Here is a 22,475-nt window from a genome sequence, read left to right on the forward strand (position 1 = left end):
CTTCGACAGGCTGTTCCGGTTGCGGTTGGTTTGCAGTGCAAGGACGTGAAATGACGTGGAGTTTTTCCAGACCATTTCGTTACATTCCATCATTCTTTTTGGTACGAGAGTCGCCACGGCCCAGGTACCGATATATTCTACCATGATTACTCTGTCAGGCGTGGTAGTTATGAGCCGTATTAAAGTTCATTTGTTTTTTGTTGTTGTTTGTAATTATGTTTACTCCCATAAATCGTGCTGATGAGCTGTAATCATGGCATACCATTAATGTAGAATTTGCGTTTTATTTGCATTTGGTTTCGGTCTGTAGCGTGTCGGGGTATGGATGCTCGGTTAAAGAGTGTATGTTTCATGTGCCTTGTGCGTTGGCTTTAGCGTTCTTCCCATTTCCATTTTTTTGGTTTTCATTTTTCCTTGGGTCACTGTTTTAAAAGTATTTCTTGCTCAGTAGTTGATTAGGTCATCTTATAAAGATTAAAATCAATATCATATGATCAAAGTTCTGTATATCTTAAATGTGATCGAGTTTCGAGTTTGGGTAATTTTTTAACCTAATAAATTATTTTAATGGTAAAAAAATAATAGGATTAATATATTTTAATGTATGATAGATTTTCTTTTTTTTGAATTTGTAGAATATATATATAATGAATTTGTGAAATTTAAATATATATTAGTTGATTTTATTTTATTTTTAATTTAAAAAACAATTTAAAATTAATATATAGTCTTTTCATTCAGTTATGTATTCTTAACATAAAATTTAAATAAAAGCCTTAAGTCTTTAATAAAGAATTTGATTTCCTTGTAATGTCCTCCTTTGTTCTCTCTGGTAGATAAAGGTTTAAAACCTTAGATGACTATGTATGTAGTTCAAAGGGTGTTGTTGATGGTTTAAAATTTTACATGGTTATGTATGTAGTTTAAAGGGTGTTGGATGGTTTTTTTTATCTTTCATTTTTATTGAAGGGATAACGTATGAGGTATTTAGATAAAAATCATTGGGATTCTAATAGGGGAGAGTAATTCGACTTAAAGTGAGTTCTATATGAACATTCTTCCATTTATTTTATGAGTTACTGGCTTATCTAGGTTAAGGATATTTTTATTTTAAGTTTGAAATGAGATATAATTTAACTGCCTTCCATGAAAGTCGTCCATGAAGAGAAAATAAGGCAAGAAGATTACATTTCTAAACCATCTTGGATGCAGAATTGGCGGCTTTGTCGAGTCTCCTGTTAGCTACAACCTCCACCAACCAGATTAACCAGTCATTAATTAGGGCCATACAGTAAAGCCAAGCCATTAATCCATTAATAAGGGCAGGTAAAGTATGATATAATCCCCCGGTCTGCCAGGGTTATAAGCGGCTCGGGAAAAAGAACAGTTAGGAGTCCCTTCCCTATTGCAATCCCGCTGGTTTCTTATGGTGTATTTAGCTAAGATGGATGTACCAATACATTGTACCATGTTTACTGACCAATATGGAATGGCTAGGTGTCTAGTTGTGAGCCGTAATCATGTCGTACACAACGATAATCATAATTGTGAGCCGTAGTCATGTCGTACGCAGCGATAATCATAATTGTGAGCCGTAGTGATGTCGTGCTAAGTGATAATTCTGATTGTGAGCCGTATTTATGCGTTACTCATTAATGTTCATGTGTTTGTGTTGGCAAGTATGGCTATTAGGGCTAAAGCATAGCTTTGAGTTGTAGTCATCGCACACCATTATTGTAGCCTTTGCTTTTTTCCTTTGATTTGTTGTAGCGTGTCAGGTTATTACTTACATGTACCAGGTTACCGCTTTGCTTGAGCTGCCTTTTTTTTCATTCCTTTTTCGTTATAAGTTTTCCTAATTGAATGGTGGTTAGATTATTTTATAAAAATAAAATTTAATATAGTAAGATTATTAGATTATTTTATAATAAAAAAATTTAATACAGTAAGATTATATGTTTTAATGGAGTTTTGAGTTTGGTTATGTTTTTAATATAGTTAATGATTTTAGTAATTAGAAAAATAGAATTAAATTTTAAATTGAATATTATATATATATATTGATGTTTTCTTTTATTTATGTTTAGAATTTAATTTGAACATAATTTAAAGCTTTTTTTCCTATGAATATGGATCTTTAACCAAAATACTAAACTAAGGTGTTTACTAAAGAATTTTGTTTCCTTGTAGATATGGATTCTTAACCAAAACAATAAACCAAGGTTTAATAAGATCCCATGTAATTTTCTATTTGTCCCTAACCTAATGAATATTAATATTGGTGATAGCATATCTTTAAAATGAACATATTGAGTTAATTTCCCTTATATAAAGGTCTTCCTTATTTATTCATAATCTTTGAATTTCAATTACATCATTGTTCTCATCCTTTGTCAAATGTTCATCAAGCAATGTCAGAAGACAGTATTGGCATCCATCAAGGACCTTAGGATAAACCTTATAAACTGAAAGCATGCAATCTGTAACTAACATGAAATCAAAGTGTCAAATACATTAATTTGTGCATTTGCTAATTGTGGTAACCCTCGCTCTTCAAATATTAGATAGTTCAAGCTTTGATCTCATGAAATAATGTAACCTTACAAATTGCAGGGCACTAGTCTATTTTTGTGCTAAAGTTTATTGTGCATAATGTGATTTGATTATGACAAGGTTTGTAATTTGATTTATTTATGTTGTTTGTACTTTGAAGGTTATTGCATCTTGGGGAGTTCGCAACAACATTGACTTTCTTTCTTTGTCTTATACATGACATGCTGAAGACATTATACAAGTAAGAAATATGACATAAAATCTACATTCTTGCTCATGTTTTGAGCTTGTGATGTTACTTCTAGCAACTATGATGGATCTCACATAAAATTTTCTATCAAGCTGTTTTTCTAGAAACAAGTTATAGCAGCACCGTCCATGCTTTTCAACGAATTGTGCGCCAAGAGGGCATCCATGCCCTCTTCAGAGGAGTAACAGCTAATATTATGTTAAGAGTAGTAAGGGTTGGAGTTCTTGCACTATATGATCAGCTTCAGTGACTAGTTCTGAGTAAGTCGAACAAGTCAATATTGATATGTAGCGGATGCATGGACAGTGTTTGACAAAATGCCTGAACAAGATGTGGTGTCATGGAATACTATGATTGTTGGATATACTAAAAATGGGTATTGTCAAGAGGCATTAAGGCTTTATGGCTGGATGCAATGGACAACTATAGAGGCGGATCATGTTACCTTTTCCAGTGTACTTGGTGAGTGTGCTGGCCTAGAAGCTCCGCAGCAAGGAAACGAGGTGCATGGCCATGTAATTAGATATGGGTTTGACCTAGAGGACCCCATAGGGAATGCTCTTCTTACTATGTTATGAATGTCCTAGATTCCACACATGTTTATCATTCCCTACATTAGTGTTCCTTGGCCTTGATTTATAGTATATTGGAAAAGGTTATGAGATATTTTACAATCTTAAGCCCAATGCACACCTTCTCATGTAACAATCACATTGTCCAAGATAATTCAGTTTGTCAGATAAATTTTGTACCTTTTGGGTGAATTATGTTAGGACAGTTAGAACCTGCCATGCATATTTTCTCTTGAAATCTTCTACACGTAACCTTAAATAATTATGCTCGAAATACCATCTATATCAATGAAATATGATCACATGACATGTCACCATTGGCATACCACCCAACAACACTGCATTATGCAAATTTCTAGCAATACTATACTCAATGTAACCCCTATTCGACATTTTTTGTAAAATTATGGCCGATATGAAGAAATGAATCAGGTAGAAATTCGATCTGTCTTATGAAAATGTCACTAACTATCCAGGTATGTTTTTGCTATGTATGCACCCTAGATTACACCGATGCTATGTATGCACCCTAGATTAGACATCAAATATTTTACTAATCCCCTTTGCTTTTGCATTTTTCCATTTTTCTCTATCAAACATATGCTTGTCACAAAAGGCAAGTAATTGCTTATGCTTGCAGTCACACTATTTTTTATGAGACGATTTGCAATTATCATTACAATAATCAGTGCAAGAACAGAGTCCATTCGAGAAACAATGGAAACAATTTGCATCTCTCACAACAATTCCCTTCCCGGTGATCATCAGAATGAGCTTTGTGGCATTGTGGCAACGCCCTCAAACGCGAAGGTTCTTGGTAATATGAATAGATGATCTAGCCATTTGTTGATGATAAAAAATAAACACCGGTAAAGAAACAAAATTGCATAAAAATTTGACTTCTTTCTTCTATGCTGTTGTTTCTTATGTCATTTGCATAAAATTTTGACTTCTTTCTTCTATGCTGTTGTTTTTTATATCATTTCCTTACGGCGTTTCCTTTGCAACATGTGGTGCAAATGCTAGTATAACAACTTATAAAGTACACCTTAACTAATTACCAACTCAGCATAAAATAAAACCACCCTTTTAACTTTCAATAATCATATCATTGCAAGCAAAATAAATTCATCCTTATACAACGTCCCCATCTACGAGTTGCTGCCGTGCTCCCTTCATGGTTTTTCCTTTCATTATTTATTTTAATCTAGGAGAATTAGTAACTAAAATTTACGAGCGACCCATCATTGTAGTCATTACTCCGAGGAACCCAACAGTCCCACCAAGCACTCGCGTGACAGAACTTGCCGGTTTATCCACACTACTAGTATTCAATAAAGAAGAAGAAGAATTCTTCCAATCTGATATTACATTCGATAATCTCGTTGTTCTGACTCCCTCCGCAGACAGACAATTTGGTAATCATGGGCATATCGATTCCAATTCCAATCTCATTGTCAGCGCAAATGCACACGCAAATTTCATTTGGCGGTCGAATGGGCAATCCGTGTGGCGGAGCTTCGACAGGGAATGGTTTTACCAACGTCTGCCCAAATAGTGTTGACGTATTCCCATTGTGTATATCCATTTCTCCATTGATTTATTCGTTGAGGGTAAAGAGGAAATGCAGGTATAGGTATAGATATTGGGTGTGTACCCCCCAACGCCATTCTACCAAGAAACACAGAGCTTGCCTGGACAAGAACTCTCCTCCTGCAGACGATGGGCCCAAGATCGATCCGAATACTACACCCAATTTGAAGGTACTGTTTAATCCCATGACATTTTACAATCCTCGTAAATCCTTCCCTCTCTCTTAGTATATGATTTTCCTTCTTAAATTGAAGGCACCTGGTTCATTTAAGCCATGACAACATGATTTTTGTTCATTGGTTGCCTATATAGTTACCAACATCGATTCATTTGTGGATCTCTCAAGCAAGAGAGGGACCAAAAATAAACAGAAGTAGAAATTTCTTGATGCTTAACATAATTCAAAGTTAAGATGGATTTACACTATATATATAGTGTTAAGTGTAAGTTCAATTGGTTGAACCATCTACCTAAGGGATGTTGCAGATAGGGAGGCTATAGGTCACAGGTTTAAATCTGGTCAAGTCCCTTAGGGTAATGTTTTGCTATTGTACTAGGTGGTAGAGCTACATTCCGTTTGGATATTTTGGGGAAGATTTGGGGGAGGGGGAATCCCACAGGGTTTATGTCATTGTGCATGGTGGTTGAGCCGCCTCCATTTAGATATTCCAAGGAAGAGTGGGGACCAAGCTAGGCCAAGGAAAGACAAAGGCCTTAGTTCTAGGTAGACCAACCTATTTGAAATGTCAACAATTCGAAGAGTAATAGTTCTAGGAAAATCAACCTATTTGAAAGGTCAATACTTTGAAGAGTAAGGCCTTATATTTTTTCCGAGGAAACATTTGTAGGATCCTCTTTCTTCCCTAGAATATCCAAATGGAGGGTGGGTCTGTTACTAACCATGATAGCAAAAACCTCTTGAGATCCCCCCTTTCTCAAAATATTTGGATAGAAGGTGACCCTAACAATTATTTTCCAAGGAAAATCTTGTCGGATCTCCCCTTTTCCTTGGAATATCCATATGGAAGGTAGCTCAACTGACAACCATAATGCAAGTGGCAACCTTGAGGGGCTCAAGCAGATTGAATTTGTGACCTGTTACCACAAAATCTAGTAGGCTTGGAGAGGGAAACCCTACAAGACAAGTAGCTAGACTAAGTGTTAACAATGGGACAATGGCCCACTGTCACCACAACCAAGGTCCTCTGCTCTTTATGGAATTTCATCTATGGGAGGATCCCAATGAGATTATGAGCACCTATAATAGGTATTCTAGGGTTTAAGGTGTAGGGTGATGGACTAATACCTCTCAAGGAATGCTCAAAGTTATGATATAAGGCTTCAAAATACACTTCGCTTCCTATAAGAGACCTGGGAAAAAGAAGCAGAAGATCTAGGGTTTCGTGATTTTGCTTGGTTAAAGGTGCTCCTGAGATGACAACAATAAGGAGAAAGGGATTCTTATGATATACTACACCAAGTACTAAGCTCATACAACCCTCAAATATGTCCCCAAGTTAAGGAAGAATAACTAGGGTTTCAATCTTAGGGCAACACCTAGGCGAGGAAATTTTATGGAAGAAATCTAAGTGGATGCCCACCAAACTTGGAAGTCAAGTAGCTAAGACCCTAGGCTTGATGTTTAGGCTCTTAGATTGTCACAAAACCTCTCCCAAGGAAATTCGCTCTAAGCCCTAGTTAGACGCCATTGCCTTGAGAGGACTGAAATTTAAAGAGAAGATTCTATGGAAGAAAAGTAAGGTTGACCATCAGGGACTTGGATTAGTGCCTTGTCCTTTGGGCATATGGAGTCTTAGGAGGCTCAAGATGAGCTAAATCGTCTCTAAGGAGGCCTAAAATTGATGCCCTAGGTACCAATTCCTGGCATTTACGCACTTCAAAGATAATGGAGTTTGATGGAGTGTTTAAAGATTCTTCCACTAGGAACATTCATTACATGTCATACAACAAGTAACATATCCAACGCTCAACTAGAAAGCCGTTCAAAAATTGTTTTGCAACAATTAGGGCCCACTTTAGCACATTCTAGAAGCAGCAATTCCATCCATTAAAAAATTTTAAGAGAAAGATTCCGTCAATATTAAGCACTTACAGGACAAGATGTAATATATCCATCCATAATCCAAGAAGTAGCTCCAAAGAGAAGACCGCATTAGCTTCCAAACATCGAAATGCATAAAAAAGATCTCCAATAGCCAAGAAGGAACAAGCGTGGAATTCTTCTAAGAGGTCGAATTGTCCAAGAGATGATGATGAGAGAGACAAATGGGCTCTCTCTTATCATACATGTCTAGTAAATGCTAATTTAGCTTAAAAGCCCCTCTTAGTTGTCAAATGAGGGGCAAAACTAATTGAGGTTAAAAGCCAACCTCACAGCCAATGTCAAAACATAAGAAAACACCTACAAGAGGGTCGAAATGATGATGTCATCCATGCACGGGCCTTTTGGAGGCATGTGTTGAGCTCTTTTGGTCCCAAGTTGAGAGAAGAGGGCTTAAAAAATCATCCTTTAGGGGTTGGCCCCTAGATCTCTATGCAAGTCATTGTGTGGACCCAAGTTTTGTGTTTGGGGCACAAAAAGGATCTCATGTGTTGAAAATACTGAGAGGGGGGTGGATCAGTTTTTCATAGCAATTAACACTTTATTATTCTTTTTTTTAGAGCATTAGTTAATCTTCAGTCATTAATATTATTATTTAGTAAGAACAGTAAACAACAATGCAAAATAGAGACAATAGGCACAAAATTTATAGGTGGAAAACCCCCTCCGGGTCAAAAACCACTGAATGCTTTTCTAATAAATTCTTTAATCTTCAGCCCCAACTGAAATGAAAGTTACAACTTCCTAGAATTCTAGAAAAGCATTCTTCTCCAACTCCCACTGGAAGGACACTCCAATGCCTTGGTTTTATTAGAAATCAGCTGAAAGGATGCCCCAATACCCAAGTGAGCCACAACTCACCCTAGCACTGCCCTACCACCCTGAAGTATTTATAGAGGACCTGTAGGTGACTTAATCCACCTGCCTAGCACCACACTACCACCTTATAAAGAATAACATAAAAAATTTGGACTCTCGTATTAGGGACAGTGATCCACGTTACAATTATATTACAATGGTTCCCTTGACTAATTGACACACTAGGACCTCTACCCTTGTCCCAACTAACTAAGAACTGTTGACTCAATAAATGAAAACCCTCTTCTCAAACGAAAATTTGCCTTCTTCAACTCTAGGCAATGACACAATTTTTACATTTACAGAGATGTACATTGTTTGACTTCAGTTGACAAAAGGATTCCCTTTACAAAGCTTACAAGACTTGACAACTGTTGATCATTTTATCTTTGAAGTTGATTATCAAAATTTTGCTATAGAAGTAATGATGTTGTGCTCTTGTTCTTGATGCATTGATAATCTTTAGGGCTCAGATGCTTGTGGTACAACTACCTATTCTATAGTTGTGAAAGTTTGCACATGTCCAAGCAAGACCCCGACTTCAAAACAAATGTAAATTACTCAAATTAGTTACCTTTCCCTGCAATCAAAGGTTAGTGTGATAGTAATATAGTTGAGCATATGTCTGAGATCTTCAATAAGAACTGTACAGATTTTCAATGCAAAAACATAGCTCAAATATACTTTCCTGACCCTGATGTCTGTCGAAACTTTGAATATACTCAGAACATATCTGTTAAATTTGGCAGCTAGGGCCAAACTTCACCTTGGACAGCTCATATGAGGTAGCTGATATTTTTATTGGATTCCTCTCTTCGAGAAGTGTAGGATTGATCTAAAGATCATCCCATTCTGACATGTATAAATGGAGTTATGAATTTATTTTGATTATGGACAAATTATCAAGGTCGACCAACCATCAAATTAGCACCCTGAAGCCCTCAACCTTGCATATAAATACAACGAGCCTCTCCCTCATTTTGGCATCTCACACATTCATTCTTCTCTCTCCTTCATTGTTTGGGTATGTATATTCTGAGGCTTCTCTCTCTCCACACGTGCGAAGAAGGCACTGTTCTTTTGCTGTCCCTCCGTTGACCGAAAGTCGCAAGAAGCTGTTTTGACCAACATTGACCATCTTTGATTGTGGTTTTGTGTGGGGTATTTTTGTTTGGGCAGGCCGCAGTTTTGGGCACGAAATTCGACGCTGTTTGGCCTCTGTTTGACCAACGTTGACTGTGCTAGGGCTTGCTGCTGCGTTGAATTTCGTTGACCAGGTTTGACTGGATATTTTCAGACTGTTTTTGGGCTGATTTGATTTGTTGTTGGAGGCCAAGTTGACCGAGTTTGACTGAGCTGTTTTGGAGGTCAAAATCTGCCCTATTGACCAGCGTTGACTTTCTGTTTCTACTGTTTGACTGATCAGATTTCACTGTGATTGGGCAAGTGAATATTGTATATTGTACTCTCTCTCTCTCTCTCTACTGAAATTTTGAAGAATTATAAGAAGAATTGATCAAGGATATCCCCACATTGGGGTTTGTCGCTGGCTGGTGCCATATCTTGTGACCTCTTGGCTTGGCTTGGCTTGTCTTCTACTGTTATTGTTTATGTTCTATCTGCATTTTACTATCATGATGATGTGATTGCTAAACTGGATATTGATATTGGGCTAATAAAGAAATTGAAGTAAAATTACTCTAACATACCATTGTTATCTAAAATTAACATGGTGTCGGAGCTGAGGTGAAGACAAAGCCCAAGTAAGAGTGAGAAGAGCAATCACTAAGAGGAGCAATCACTGATCAAGGACAAGATTCAATGCCCTCCACATCCTACTTCAAGTCTGATGACAAGCTTCAAGATAACTTTGATTATCATCCATGGAAGATGTCTCTTTATTTGACTTTAGAAGAGCAAGATGTTATGGATTATGTGTAGGGAAAGATTTCAGAACCTCTTTCAAATGCACCGGCTGCTGCTAAGACAAAGTACAAGAAGAGTGAAGTCAAAGCAAAGAAGATCATTAGGGATTCTATTCATAAGCATTTAGTTGCTTACATCTCCGATTTGAACACATCAAAGGAGATATATGGTAGGTTGTTTGGCTTGTTCAAATCTAGCAATGCAAACCAAGTTCTTTTCCTAAAGAACAAGTTGAAAGATATAAAGAAGGGAAGAAATGAAGACATTCAATCCTACTTCATGAGGATTACTAAGATAAAAAATGATATTCTTTCAATTGGAGAAGCTATTGTTGATAGGGAGCTTACTCTCATTTCCCTTGGAGGAATCCCTTGTGAATGGCACGTGTTCAACACTACTGTTCTTAACAATGACAGGATTCTAGGTTTTGAAGAATTGCTGACCAGATGTTCTCAAGAAGAAACAAGGATGATGGAACTAGATATGCCTTCAAATAGGAATGAACCTACTGCATTCTCCGCTCATGCTATAAAGAAGAACAATGCAGGTTCAAAGAAGCAATGCCAAGGAAGGTTGGGTTTCAAAAATGGAAGGAAGGGAAGATGCTTCATTTGCAACAAGTTTGGCCACTATGCTAGGGAGTGTCCTAATAGAAGGGACACACCTCATGATGATGACAACCACAACAACAACAATTTCAGGGGCAACAACAATCAAAGGAATGGCAGATTCAACAACCAATGAAAAAGAAATGCTCCCGCTCCTCATCAAGGAAATGGTTGCCCTCCCAAGAGATCAAGAAACACCAGGCATGATGAATGTAATGTTGGTATGATGAATGCAATGTTGTTGATAACAAGCAAAAAGAATTTTATCTTATATCTGCCCTCTCCACTGCATCTCCTCTGGACACTTTAGGAAATTGGTTGATTGATAGTGGTGCCTCAAGGCACTTCATTGGGTATAAGGAAGCTCTTTCAAATCTAATTAAAAATGATACAAATTTGGAAATTACCCTTGGAGACAATGCCACCTATCCCGTGAAGGGAGTTGGGAATGTTACTCTTCAATTGAATTGAGGTAACGCCATTCATCTACAAGAAGTGCTATATGTACCTGACCTAAAGAAGAACCTGGTATCTATCTCGACGATGGAGGACAAAGGATTCAAGGTGGCATTCGTCGATGGAAAGGTACGTGTGTGGAATAAAAATTTCAAAGATGCATTTACACTTGGCTTCAGGGTTGATAGCTTATATCAAGTTGGAGGAAGCCCATTGGGAGCTATGTCTTGTGACACATCACTTCAATTCGAATTATGGCACTGGAGGTTTGCTCATCTACATTATAAGGCTCTACTCGATGTGAGGAAGATACTGAGAGGTATGCCCAAATTTAAAGTAGAACATGAAGGTGTTTGTCAGGGGTGTGTCGAAGGAAAGCATACAAGGGCACCATTCCTGTAATGTTCCAAACTAGGAAAATTAGTGCTATGCAAAGCAAACAATAAAAACAATACCATAAAATTGAAACATTCAGTGCACACCCATAAAAAGTATAGGAATAACCTACAACTGAGCCATTTTATTATAATCTGGAAGAAAAGTACAATAATGTGGAAGTGGTGCACCTGGGCTTGCCTCAATGGCAAGCGTGATCAAACCCAGGTGGTAATATGTAAAGCCCAGATGGCACAAATAATTGCTGCAATGATGCCCTGCACTGCCCTTGTGAAACTGCGCTGTCTGATGTAAAGATGCTGTTGGAAACCCCACCTCCGGTGCTCAGAAAATTATGGGAAATTAACCTCGGCCTCTCCGCCAAATACCCAGAATAACCCACGAAGAAATTCAACAAATGTTGACCTTGGAAATTTGGCCCAAATTCCCCTTAGCTCCTCTAGCTGCTGGCTGAGTTGGGACCCCTATTTGACCTCTTAGATCTGCTCAGAAAATCCTATAAAATTAGGAGTGTGATCCTTGCCCAAAACCCAAAAAGGGTCTCCCTTGGTTCCAACCTTCAAAAATTGACCATTCACAGCTTGGCCCTCCTCCAATTTCAAATTCTGTTGCTGTGACTGATTCTGTCAATCTCTGCTCTTCCAACTCCAACAATCCTCCTCAAATGGCCCTCCAAATGATCTCCCAACACCCCAACTCCAAACTCCTCCGGATGGTGCTGCCTCAAAGAGTCTCACTCCAATGACTGCACAGTCATGGAGGAGATGATGCAGTCCTAGGTGTGATGAAATGGAAGCTGTGTGTAGGATGGCCCTCTTGTCTATAGTTGCGCTCTATACTCTTGAAAATGATGAAAGGATACTCTTATCTCCCCAACTTCATGGAGTGCCTCACGCTGTGACTGTGCAATCCTTGCGCTGTTGTAACTCCCCTTGCTGCTGGTACTCGACTTACAGCTGCTGTAACTCGTCTCTCTGTTGTTGCTACGAATTGAGATGAAGAAGAACTTCCTCCTAGGGCTGGCACTCGAAGTCCACCGAAGCAATGGTTGAGATCTCCGCTCGGAGACACTCGTGTACTAAACAACACAATAACCCGACTAAGTAGCTCGAGCAACTAAGATTGAGTTCAATATGTCAAAAGATAAGATGCTGAAATGAGGAGAGTTGCCTTCCTTATATAGATTTCGTGGAATACTTTTCCCTCAATTTTCCCTCCATCGTGGGTCCTTCACTTAACCATCGATTTTCCCTTTATGCTATTCGAACTAGGGAATGCGTATTCTCCTAGTGTGGGTGGCCCCCACTTACAAATTAACCACATCGAAATAATTTCTACTAAGTCTAGCCTCCTAATAAAATTGAATGGGCCCCATCACCTCCAAAAACGACCCCAAAATGTAGAAATTAATCCTGTTCCAAAATAATTTAGGAAGGGAAATTACAGTCCTCCCCTCCCAAATGTTGCTTATCCCCAAGCAACTTCAGTGTTGGATGCTCAAGTATGTGCTCGCCCTCCCAAGTATCATCCTTATCCTCCCAAGTATCATCCTTATCCGGCAAGCTCCTCCAATGCACCAAAAATCGCTTGTCCTCAAGCAATGCCTGTGCAAGCATCCTCCCTAACTGCTGCTCCCCACTGTCACTGCGAAATGTGCCAAGGTCCCAGATGTGCCATTAGATTGTGCTTGACCTCTGCACTGTCCTGATATGAAAGGATTCTTCAATACCAGGATCCCAGGCCATCCTGTCCAACATGAAGCTCTCTTCGCTCCACTCATTATCTTGCCCGATGCAAGTACTAGAAGTCCCCTGCTCCATCAGTGACTCACTAAAGCCAATTGGAAGATCTGTATGATCTCCCCCTGTAGTCGCAAACACATCCCTAAAAGTTATTGAGTTGTGAAGAGCTGTGATGCCCCAGTTCCCTGCTAGTCTCAGAGTGGTGCCACCATGCTGATGTTGCGTTACTCTGACTATGACATACTCCCCATCGTGCATAAACAATATCCTCCCCTCCTAAGGCCTAGTGGCGAAAAATCTGTGAGAGTCAAGCTCATCCTGCCTGGGCATCTCCGTGATGCCAATATCTATCCCTTCACTGCCAATCTCAACTCTAAGCCATAACAGGACAAGTCTGCCTCGCCATGCAGTGGAGGTTTCAGTGATCCCCCATGTGTCAAACCCAAAGTGAACTGGATCATCCTTTGCCATGACCCCGCTCATCACAAAGTGGAGTGATTTGCCCGCCAACCGGATCCCCGGATTCCCCAAACATATGGGGAGCTCATAACTCCCACTCCTCACAGGATGTCGCTATGTAACGTTGCTACCAGCTAGAACCCATCTGGCCCTCATCTTCGATCCTTGTATGTATTCCTTGGGTGGACCCCAAGTATGAGTAGGTCTCATGCCTGTGAACCTGCCCTGCTCCTGCCAGATCACGCAGTGAAATCCGCCATCCCAACTCCTGATGATACACCTCGACACCGTTCGGAGTCTGGGTACCCTCCTGTAGACAAAGTCTACCATCCACCGTCCCTCAAGTGTGAGCTCATGGGTGGAATATATGCTACCTCGGCTATCAACCACGCCATCCCTAGGCTTGTATCCAACAGCTCATGCACCTACCAAGGGTCTCAATTGAAGAGTCTCCTCCCGGCTCATGGCATGCAGTGTCTCATCCAACTGTCTAGGGTGAGCCTCCCATACCCTGCTGCCTGAATGGAGAGTGTCAAGGGGAAACAACCAAACACTCTGTGACTGTAAGCAACACTGGAGGATGATGGGCAGGTATGTCCCAAACGGTATGATCAAAATTCTGCCGAAATGCCCAAGAGTGATCCTATAGACGACACTCTCTCCGCCTCGGATCTGCTGATAACTCCCTCGAAGCCCTGTCTCCGCTAAGCATGGTGTCCCCAGATGCTCAACAATGTTGTCATCGATCCTAGGTGAGCTGCATCCAACGGTACACCTTATGACCTTGTCCATATGCCTCCTTGGAGGCAATGCTCCAAGAGCCGGCTGCGCCACACCATGAGTCACTGCACACCACCAAGCAACACCGCATTCCTTGACATGCCACTATATGCCGCAACCTGCCCCTGTACCCCATTGGATACCCCCGGCTACGACTATGCCATCCTGTACAGTTCTGTGTTCCGCCTATGTCATTGCACCAGTCACTCCCCGCATGTACTCAATGCGATGTGAGGCACTCCCCCATGCGTCTCCATGCCCATCTGCGGACCAATGCTCCACGCTAGATGCTCCTACCCATCCTCGAATGAGATGGCATAAAGTTGCATCCCTATGCGTTAGCACACACCCAACCGGTATCATCACCTCCATCGTCGCATCATCATACCCTCCGGTGAATGGATCTTCACTCCAAATCCTCCCTGAGGGATCCGAGAAGTGAATCTCCCTATGCGTTAGCAGTGATGCTACCCCTGCATTGCTCCTCTGCATCCTCTGTGCCCCACACAAAGTGAAGAATCCCCAACTCCATACAAGGTGCCATCTGGTGGCTTGCCAACGCCACCTCCTTCGACAAAATCCTACCAAAGTGTGCTAATCATCCCGTGATCCTGTGTACAAACGTCATACCAAATCAACCCAAGAAGCATGTCCATAAACTGGTTGGCCACTGGTGCTGGCCGAAACTCTCCTAGCGGAGGTGCACACTCGACTGTTAGGTCAAATATACCCTCTAGGTCTTAGGCAATCGGTATACTTGGGAAACGATAGGTGGTCCCTCCCGGATCCCAATGCCAGTTGGGGCTTCCAGCATCCTCAGTGCCTGGAAATTCCTGTTGAGCTCCACCTGGGTCCACTACCATCTCCATAGCCCACTCCACCGGGTACCACCTCAGAATCTCTTGCCACCCAACCCCAAGAGAGGGATCGAATGCACGAACTCCCGCACATAGAACAAGTCCATCATGCGGGTGTTGCACCTTGTGCAACTCAAGTCGTCTCATCTCACTATCTTGGTCAATGCATAAAATCTGACTAGGTAGCTCTGTCTTTCTCTGTCCAATGGGCCAAGGTAACCTAACAGTGCTGCCAGTCCCGTCTATGTATGCCCGAAGAGGGCTGCTCTCATGCTCCAACGTTCACTCTAGCTGCACCAGTAGGGAATCCAACCGCTCCCCAACGTGAGTCAATTTGGCCGTGGACTCGGCATAAACAATTCTCATGCCCTCTAGCTCTTCATTCTGCTGCAGAATAGCTTCACGCACTAATGTGACCTTCCTTTTTAATGCTAGAAAGTTGGTCTGAAACTGGTGGAACTGCTGTGGGTATCCATCACCTGCAGACTCGGTCATAACTCTGGATACCTCAACGACTATCAACATCTCATCCATGGGTGGCACCTCCTCAACAGATGGTTCTATGTGTGTAGGCTCTATCCTCTCCGCCAAGGTGTCAACTGGGGCTATCAAAGAGGTATCTAATAAAGGTGACTCCTGCGCCACACGGGTATATCGATGTGCTCCTCGCCATCCAGTGGGCTCTCAGAATCATGCTCAACCTCCTCCTCAGGCTCCTGATATCTAAAGCCAGGTCTCCACCAGCAAAACCGTCCCTTGGTCTCACCCTCTAACTGTCCCTGTCCTGCCTGCTTCTTTTCAGGAGATTTGGTGCCCTGATTTTGTCGACTTTCCCCACATGATGTGATGACTGCACCCCCACAGCCTTCTCACCTCTAACGTCTTTGTTGTAAGGGTGAGGATGGGTTTGGTCGGTCACCCTCCTCAACTGGGCCAACCTCTCATCGTCCCAATGAATTCTACCCCAAAATTTCTGCATACTGGATTTCCCTTGAGCCATGGGTTTGTCTTCTGTTTCACCGATCACTGTGCACTCACACCCAAAGCTTCCATGATCTTCTGACTAGTTTCTCACAGCCGGGCCAAGATCATGCTCTGATACCACTGTAATGTTCCAAACTAGGAAAATAGTGCTATGCAAAGCAAACAATAAAAACAATACCATAAAATTGAAACATTCAATGCACACCCATAAAAGTACATGAATAACCAATAGCTGAGCCATTTTATTATAATCTGGAAGAAAAGTACAATAATGTGGAAGTGGTGCACCTGGGCTTGCCTCAATGGCAAGTGTGATCAAGCCTAGGTGGTAATATGTCAAGCCCAGATGGCACAAATAACTGCTGCAATGATGCCCTGCGTTGCCCTTGTGAAACTGTGTTGTCTGCTGCTAAAAACCCCACCTTCGGTGTTCAGAAAATTACGGGAAATTAACCCCAACCTCTCCACCAAATACCCAGAATAACCCACAAAGGAATTCGCCAAATGTTGACCTCGAAATTTTGGCCCAAATTCCTCTTAGCTCCTCTAGCTGTTGGCTGAGTTGGGATCCCTATTTGACCCCTTAGATCTGACCAGAATATCCTATAAAATTATGAGTGTGATCCTTGCCCAAAACCCAGAAAAACCCAAAAAGGGATTCCCTTGGTTCCAACCTTCAAAAATTGACCCTTCACAACTTGGCCCTCCTCCAATTTTGAATTCTGTTGTTGTGACTGATTTTGTCAATCTATGCTTTCCCAACTCCAACAATCCTCCTCGAATGGCCCTCCAAATGATCTCCCAACACCCCAACTCCAAACTCCTCCGGATGGTGCTGCCCTAAAGAATCTCACTCCAATGACTGCGCAGTCATGGAGGATATGACATAGTCCTGGGTGTGATGAAATGAGAGTTGCGTGTAGGATGGCCCTCTTTGTTTGTAGCTGCCCTTTATACTCTTGAAAATGATGAAAGGATACTCTTGTCTCCCCAACTTCCTGGAGTGTCTCACGCTGTCACTGCATAATCCCTCCTCTACTGTAACTCCCCTTGCTGCTGGTACTCGACTTACGACTGCTATAACTCGTCTACTTGCTGCTGCTATGAACTGAGATGAATAATAACTATCTCCTAGGGCTGGCACTCGAAGTCCGTCGAAGCAAGGGTTGAGATCTTTGCTCAGAGACACTCGTGTGCTAAACAACACAGTAACCCGGCTAAGCAGCTCGAGCAACTAAGATTGAGTTCAATATGTCAAAAGATAAGATGCTGAAATGAGGAGAGTTGCTTTCCTTATATAGATTTTGTGGAGCACTTTTCCTTCAATTTTCACTCCATCGTGGGTCCCTCACTTAACCATCGATTTCCCCTCCATGCAATTCGAACTAGGGAATGCATATTCTCCTAGTGTGGGTGGCCCCCACGTACAAATTAACCACATTGAAATTATTTCTACTAAGTCTAGCTTCCTAATAAAATTGAATGGGCCCCATCACCTCCAAAAATGGTCCCAAATGTAGAAATTAATCCTGTTCCAAAATAATTGTGGAAGGGACATTACAATTCCCCTCAAATGATAGCAAGACTACTGACATACTGCAATTCATTCTGATCTATCTGGTGCGATGCCCGTGAACTCATTAGGAGGATATTTATATTATGCTATCTTTATGGATGATTTCTCTCGCAAGGCTTGGATATATTTCTTGAAGAAGAAGAAGGACGAAGTATTCTCATGGTTCTGTTCTTTCAAAGCTTTGGTAAAAAATCAAACCGGGAAGAAGATCAAATATTAAGGACTGATAATGGAACCGAATATGAATCAAATGAGTTCAATAATTATTGTAGAGAAGCTGACGTTAAGAGGGAGACTACTGCTGCATATACTCCTGAGCAAAATGGTGTTGCCAAAAGGAAGAACCGTTTTATCGTAGAAGCCACTTGTGCCATGCTTCATGATCAAAGCCTTTCGAAGTTCTTATGGGTCGAAGCTGCAAACATCGCCGTGTATGTTCAAAAAAGATGCCCTCATCAAGCGTTGGATTCAAAAACTCCCGAAGAAGTTTTCATCGGTAAGAACCCTGATGTTTCTCACTTTAGAATTTTTGGTAGTCTTGTATATTTTCATGTGCCGAAAGGAAAGAGAAGCAAATTGGATGCTTCTGGGAAGAAAGGAACATTCGTGGGCTATAGTGAAACTTCAAAGGCATATGGAATCTATGTGCCTGGTCAAAGAGAAGTGGAGATAAGTCATGATGTCACCTTTGATGAGGACACTGCCCTTGGGAAGATTAGTAACCTTCCTCTTCCAAGGAAGGACAAAGAAGCAGATGCTGAAGGACCAATGGATCCCATTGATCTATCCCCTCATGAGCCCTCCTCCTCAAAAAGGAGACCATTATGGCTTAGGGAGACTCTCGAAGATGCCGAGAGACATGTTGCACCTAGGGGGACGTTTCGTGAAAGCAAGAAGCCGAATAGGTACCAAGGGTACTTAACTGCAATGAGCACTATTGTTCAATTTGAGCCTCACACATTCGAAGAAGCTGCAAAGCAACAAGTTTGGAAGGATGCAATGAACGGAGAGTGTGAGTCGATTATGAAGAATGATGTATGGGATGTGGTCCCTAGGCCTAAGGACAAATCTGTTGTCACCTCGAAATGGCTCTACAAGATCAAGCATGGAGCTGATGGAAGTGTTGAAAAGTTCAAGGTCAAATTCGTTGCTCGAGGCTTCTCTCAAAAGGAAGGTGTAGATTATGATGAGATATTTTCACCGGTTGCCCACTACACCACCATCTGTTCGATTATAGCCCTTGCTGCCTCGCAAGGATGGAATCTACACCAAATGGATGTCAAGACTGCCTTCTTGCATGGTTCACTTAAGGAGGAAGTCTATGTAGAACAACCCGAGGGGTTCGAAGTTCAAGATCATCAGACACATGTATGCAGGTTGAAGAAAGCCCTCTATGGGTTGAAACAAGCACCCCGAGCTTGGTATGAGAGGATCGATAGCTATCTAATGAAGCTGGGATTTACGAGAAGTGAAGTTGATCTGAACCTTTACTTTAAGGTTGAGAATGATAGACCTCTCATCTTGGTACTCTATGTGGACGATCTCTTTCTGACAGGTGCAAACCCTCTTATTCATCAATGTAAGAGGGAGTTGGCTTCCGAATTCGAGATGAAGGACCTAGGATTGATGCATTACTTCCTAGGGTTGGAGGTCTGGCAAAAGGCAGGTGAAATTTTCCTTTCTCAAGGAAAATATATTGTGAAGTTACTTGAAAGATTTGGGATGGTGGACTGCAAGTCCGTGACTACTCCGATGAAACTTAACTTCAAGAAGTTATGCGAAAGTGCTGCTGGGCTTGATTTGGGAAATCCTTCAGAGTATTATCAACTTGTGGGGGCCCTGATGTTCTTGGTGAACTCCTGTTTGGATGTATGTTTTGCAGTGAATACATTGAGTTAGTTTATGGTCAAGCCTCATCACATACATTGGATTGCTGCCAAGAATCTCTTGAGATATCTTCGGGGCACAATCACTTATGGATTGAGATACACTGTCGGGAATGTGAGGCTCCATGGTTACTCTGATGCAGACTGGGCTGGCAATGTGGTGGATCGTAAAAGCACATCTGGATGTTGCTTCTCTCTAGGTTCTGCTTCGATATCATGGATGAGTAGGAAGCAAAAGTCGGTTGCCTTGAGCACTGCTGAGGTTGAATACATTGCTGCTAGTTTGGCCTCCTGTGAAGTTGTTTGGTTGAGGAAGCTCTTTAGTGAGCTGTTTGGACATGTGTTGGATACCACCGTGATCTTTTGCGACAACCAGAGTGGGATTCGTCTTTCTGAGAATCCCGTGTTTCATGACCGCTCCAAGCATATTGATATCAGGTACCACTTTATCCGGGATATGGTACAACAGGGAGCAATAAGGCTCCAACACATTGGGACTGATGATCAGGTTGTTGATATTCTTACGAAGCCCCTGGGGAAGGTCAAATTCTTAACCTTCCGTGAACGACTTGGAGTTGTGGAGAGACCCTCTTATGAGGGTCCCATATGAGATGGATGTTGAGCTCTGGGAGCTCCGGGGGGCTTGGGGTACTTCTTGGAGCGATGAGCGACCATAGGGTGAGTGGTTCACCTTCCCCTAATGGTGCGCGATGTATAGGGTGAGTGGTTCACCTTCCCCTGTGATACCCCTTGGTGACATATGCATAGGTTGAGTGGTTCACCTTCTCCTATGGCATATGAGTAGAATGAGTGGTTCACCTTCTCTTGCCGGCACATCTTACCCATGTAGTTCGGGACTCATGGGAAGTACCTCTCATTTGGCCAATGAGTAGGGAAATGAGGATAGGGACCATAATACCACCGATGAACGCATCGTGTACTACCATACTCCCTATGCTAGGATGTTGATATTGATCTGGGATCAATGGAAACTGATTTTGGGTCAGTGGAGAATGGTATGATACATTCTCGATAATTTCTTCTTTCTTCATGGTTCAACAGCGCAAAGCAGAGACAGGTTGTCAGACAGTTTGGTAGTGGAAGTTCTCCCTAGTTGAGAGGGAGTGTTAAATTTGGCAATTAGGGCCAAACTTCACCTTGGACAACTCATATGAGGCAGCTGATATTTTTATTGGATTCCCCTCTTCGAGAGGTGTAGGATTGATCTAAAGATCATCCCATTATGACATGTATAAATGGAGTTATGAATTTATTTTGATTATGGAAAAATTGTCAAGGTTGGCTAGCCATCAAATTAGCACCCTCAAGCCCTCAACCTTGCATATAAATACAAGGAGCCTCCTCCTCATTTTAGCATCTCACACATTCATTCTTCTCTCTCCTTCATTGTTTGGGTACGTATCTTCTCAGGCTTCTCTCTCTCCACATGTGCGAAGAAGGGATTGTTCTTTTGCTGTCACTGCGTTGACCAAAAGTGCAGGAAGCTGTTTTGACTAGCGTTGTCCATCTTTGATTGCGGTTTTGTGTGGGGTATTTCTGTTTGGGTAGGCCGCAATTTTTGTTGATTTGGGGTAGCATCAGATGTGCTCTAGCCATGAAAATTGGTGGAATGACTAAAGCGCATGAGATCTCCAAGGCCCATAAATGGTTTGGGGAAATTCCACTCGGTTAGAGAGATATTAAAATAATTAATATTTTTAATGGGGTTCGTAAGTCTAAACTTAGGGAAATTAAAATATTAATGGGTATTAATATAAAACTGGGTGAGAAGGTTCTAAATGACATGGATCAAGCTAAATCTAATCTTAGCCGTTGATTAGGGATTTAATCTCGGTCGTTGAAGGCTTAACAGTTCGATTTTCTGGAGCAGGGTTTGCTGAGAAAATTCAAACAAGTGATCTGTTGCAGCGAGGGGCAGTGAGTACATAGCAGAGAGGCAGGGATAGTGCCTGAGGGTTAGTGCAGTGACTGAAGAGGCTGACGTAGAGGCAGCAGAAGCCACACAGAGGCAACTAGAGACTGCGTAGAGGTTGAGGGGGCCTGCGTGGGTGACGCAGAAGGCCAGAGAGCTGATGCAGAGAGGCAGAAGGTTGACGCAGAGGGTTCAGGAGCTACGCTGAGGCTAGCAGGGCTGACATAGAGCCTAGGAGAAGTGCCAGAAGGATTTTTGTGGGGCAGACTAGAGTTGAGAGGTTGAATATCTGTCTCCGAGAAGAGGTATTACTGCCATGTAACAATCTCTATTGGGTGAGCCAGTTCGGCACCCTAGTTGTACTCAAGAAATTTGCATAATAATAAAATCCTTTGAACTACTGCACAGGTTTTCCCGCATTGGGTTTTTCTGGGGAAGATTGTCCAAAAATAACGGTGTCCCTTGTGTGTTTGTCTAGTATTTCAGTTGCTGATCTGTATATGAGTTAAGGCTGCATTCGTGTTTATTTTCAGTATTTATATCTATAAATAACTTGTTAATGGAATAAATAAGTAGGTGAAATAAACCAAATAATGCAGTAGGGATTTCTAACGTGTCAGACTTAGAAATTTCAACAGTTTTGGGCACGAAATCCGAGGTTGTTTGACCAGCGTTGATTGTGTTAGGGCTTGTTGCTACATTGACTTTCGTTGACCATGTTTGGTTGGATATTTTCGAATTGTTTTTGGGTTGATTTGACTTGCTATTGGAGGCCAAGTTGACTGAGTTTGACCGAGCTGTTTTGGAGGTCAAAATCTACCCTGTTGACCAGCATTGACTTTCTGGTTAGGGCTTTCTGTTTCTGCTGTTTGACTGATCAGATTTCACTATGATTCGGCAAGTGAATATTGTATATTTTACTCT

General features: G+C 41.6%; 1 protein-coding gene across 5 annotated transcripts in view; it reads left to right on the forward strand.

Moving 5' to 3' along the window:
- Positions 1-4,622: 4,622 nt before the first annotated feature.
- Positions 4,623-22,475, forward strand: part of LOC149228817 (zinc knuckle (CCHC-type) family protein) — a 271,885-nt gene continuing 254,032 nt past the window's right edge. For 2 of the 5 annotated variants that reach the window (XM_089378382.1, XM_089378381.1), the window contains exon 1: positions 4,624-5,138. In XM_089378382.1, the coding sequence (XP_089234508.1) occupies positions 4,800-5,138 (339 nt within the window). In that variant the 5' untranslated portion in view covers positions 4,624-4,799. Of the gene's footprint in view, positions 5,139-22,475 lie in introns of all 5 variants that reach the window. The other 3 variants (XR_016247897.1, XR_016247896.1, XR_016247899.1) reach the window with 2 other exon arrangements.

The sequence above is a fragment of the Pinus tabuliformis genome, chromosome J, assembly GCF_031772625.1.
Source record: "Pinus tabuliformis cultivar Carrire ecotype Pingquan chromosome J, CPIR1, whole genome shotgun sequence".
NCBI classification, from domain to species: domain Eukaryota; kingdom Viridiplantae; phylum Streptophyta; class Pinopsida; order Pinales; family Pinaceae; genus Pinus; species Pinus tabuliformis.